At 29.2% G+C, this 2,080-nt stretch overlaps 1 protein-coding gene across 1 annotated transcript in view; it reads right to left on the bottom strand.

Annotated features, from left to right (window-relative positions):
• Positions 1-1,081: 1,081 nt before the first annotated feature.
• Positions 1,082-2,080, bottom strand: part of LOC111636729 (glutamate receptor ionotropic, delta-2-like) — an 11,985-nt gene continuing 10,986 nt past the window's right edge. Inside the window, exon 4 of the mRNA XM_023382039.1 lies at positions 1,082-1,318. Within this exon, the coding sequence (XP_023237807.1) occupies positions 1,114-1,318 (205 nt within the window). The 3' untranslated portion in view covers positions 1,082-1,113. The remainder of the gene's footprint in view (positions 1,319-2,080) is intronic.

Here is a 2,080-nt window from a genome sequence, read left to right as displayed (position 1 = left end):
TCCATGTAATACCAGGTTCCCTATAAATATAACCACAATCAAAATTTGAATTTTAAGTATGAAATTTTTAAAAGAGAATACAGTCGACCCCTCTATAACACTGTTGATTGTTCTGTTTTATACGAATTCCATGTTGTACGAGTCACTTATATTTTACAAATACGTGTGCCGTTCACAATCCGGCACACGTATTTATAAATTCTAAGTGACTCATACATAATGGAATTCATATAAAACGGAATAATCAACAGTGTTATAGGGGAAGTCGACTGTATTTTAAAATGAACTTATCTAAAAATTTTATAACTACAGTTATTCGTGCATAAATATAGTTTTTATTAAATTCTAATGAAATATTTTTACAGAATACAAGATAATTGCTTCAAGAAAAAACTTAAATATAATGAACAATTATTTTTGTGACATCTTCAAAGTACCCGCAGAGTGAAAAATAAAGAGATAATAATCTGTATTAGAAAAATGGATAATCTTTCCACTTTTAGTTACTTTTAACTCTCTTAATGCTATACGAATGTTAATGTCACAACAGTATTAAGTTACTCTATTGCAAATACATTTTAATAGTTTTAATGACAAGCTTTATGATATGAAATACTTACTTATTTCATAGCAATTGTTCAGTGACTACAAGAATATTTGAAAACGTTGGCAAATTTAGATCCAAAAACGAGTTGCTCGGATAATTGAAAAGTCGGATAACCGAAAAATATGAAAAAATCCATTATTAGCATAGTATATTAGTATATCTCATGTAATTAGTATATTAATATATCGCTATTAACCTACTTCGCGTTGAAGTTTCATCGATGTTAAGCCTAACAAAATTTTTTTTTTAAATTATAATCGTCGCTATTGTATTGTTAAAAATTAGAGAATTAAGCCTCGTTTAAATACTGGCTCCCTTTCATGGTCGATCCAGTGTTGCCAGCTAAAACACGTAAAAATACTATTAAAGTAGCCAAGACATAGCCAAATATTGTAGCTTCACATCACTAGCGGACATTTGAATTTGCAAACTAGAACGGTCGGTTAACCGATGTGACGGTTAATTGGTGGGGTCAGATAATCGATGCTCTACTGTATTTATAAACTTTATTCCAAATTTCGTTGTTTTCTTAGCAATTCAACAAAGAAAATTAAGATAGAAATTACATAGCCAGAAATTAACAGAATGAAAGCACTCATGCTATCGTCAATAGAAAGAGGATGATGGAGTCCAGCGTAATTGACTCCTGGGGTTTGTTTCGCCTCCTTCAGCAACTTTTCGTAGATTCCAGCATCTACTAATCTTTGCAACCTGAATAAATAAACCGAAAAAATAAATATATAAAGTAGAGAATATTGATAATTTTTACATAGAAATTAATACAATTATCGTAATTTACAGTGCATATATGTAATTCACAGTAATATGAAACTGCAACTCTTCTCAAAATAGATCACTCGCACGTCTTTACATCCTATGTCTTACAGCATTCTACTTTCTGTTGTGTGACGTTGGTCTTAAATTTCTAACAGTGTTTTTTTTAATTTTACAAATATATATATATATACGCTTACATATACATTAAATTAGTTTATTTAACAGGATAACTTTAAGGTTAAACATCAAAACCGTTTCTTGCTTGCTTTACTTGTACAATAAAAATTCAGATTCGCAAAGAAGAACAAGTAAAAATTGTAACAGGATTTATTGCATGTGTGAAAAATGGTTATTCCTTTTTATCATGTAAAAATGTTTTTGCAATTACACATTTAATGGGCAGTCCGGAGAAACTTCAGCTACAATTGTTTTTTTTATTCTCAACGTATGAATTTATAATTCTATTATAAGAAATACAGATACACAATTTCTAGGACAAACCGTTTATCTTTTCTAAAATTCAATTGGTTGCTTTTATATTTAATAAGTTCATAATTAAAGCGGTATTTTAGTTTTGCAAAAAGACACGATACTATTTGATGAAGTTCTCCAATATACAACACATCAAAGTATTGACTACATCGATAAATTCATGAATAAAATGGCGATTTAAGACAACATATTTAAGGTGTGTAC

The sequence above is a fragment of the Centruroides sculpturatus genome, unplaced genomic scaffold (genome assembly GCF_000671375.1).
Source record: "Centruroides sculpturatus isolate CEXI.00-Female unplaced genomic scaffold, Cexi_2.0 scaffold949, whole genome shotgun sequence".
NCBI lineage: Eukaryota > Metazoa > Arthropoda > Arachnida > Scorpiones > Buthidae > Centruroides > Centruroides sculpturatus.
The sequence above is the reverse complement of the archived record's forward strand: the minus strand, read 5'-3'. Positions and strand labels throughout refer to the sequence as shown.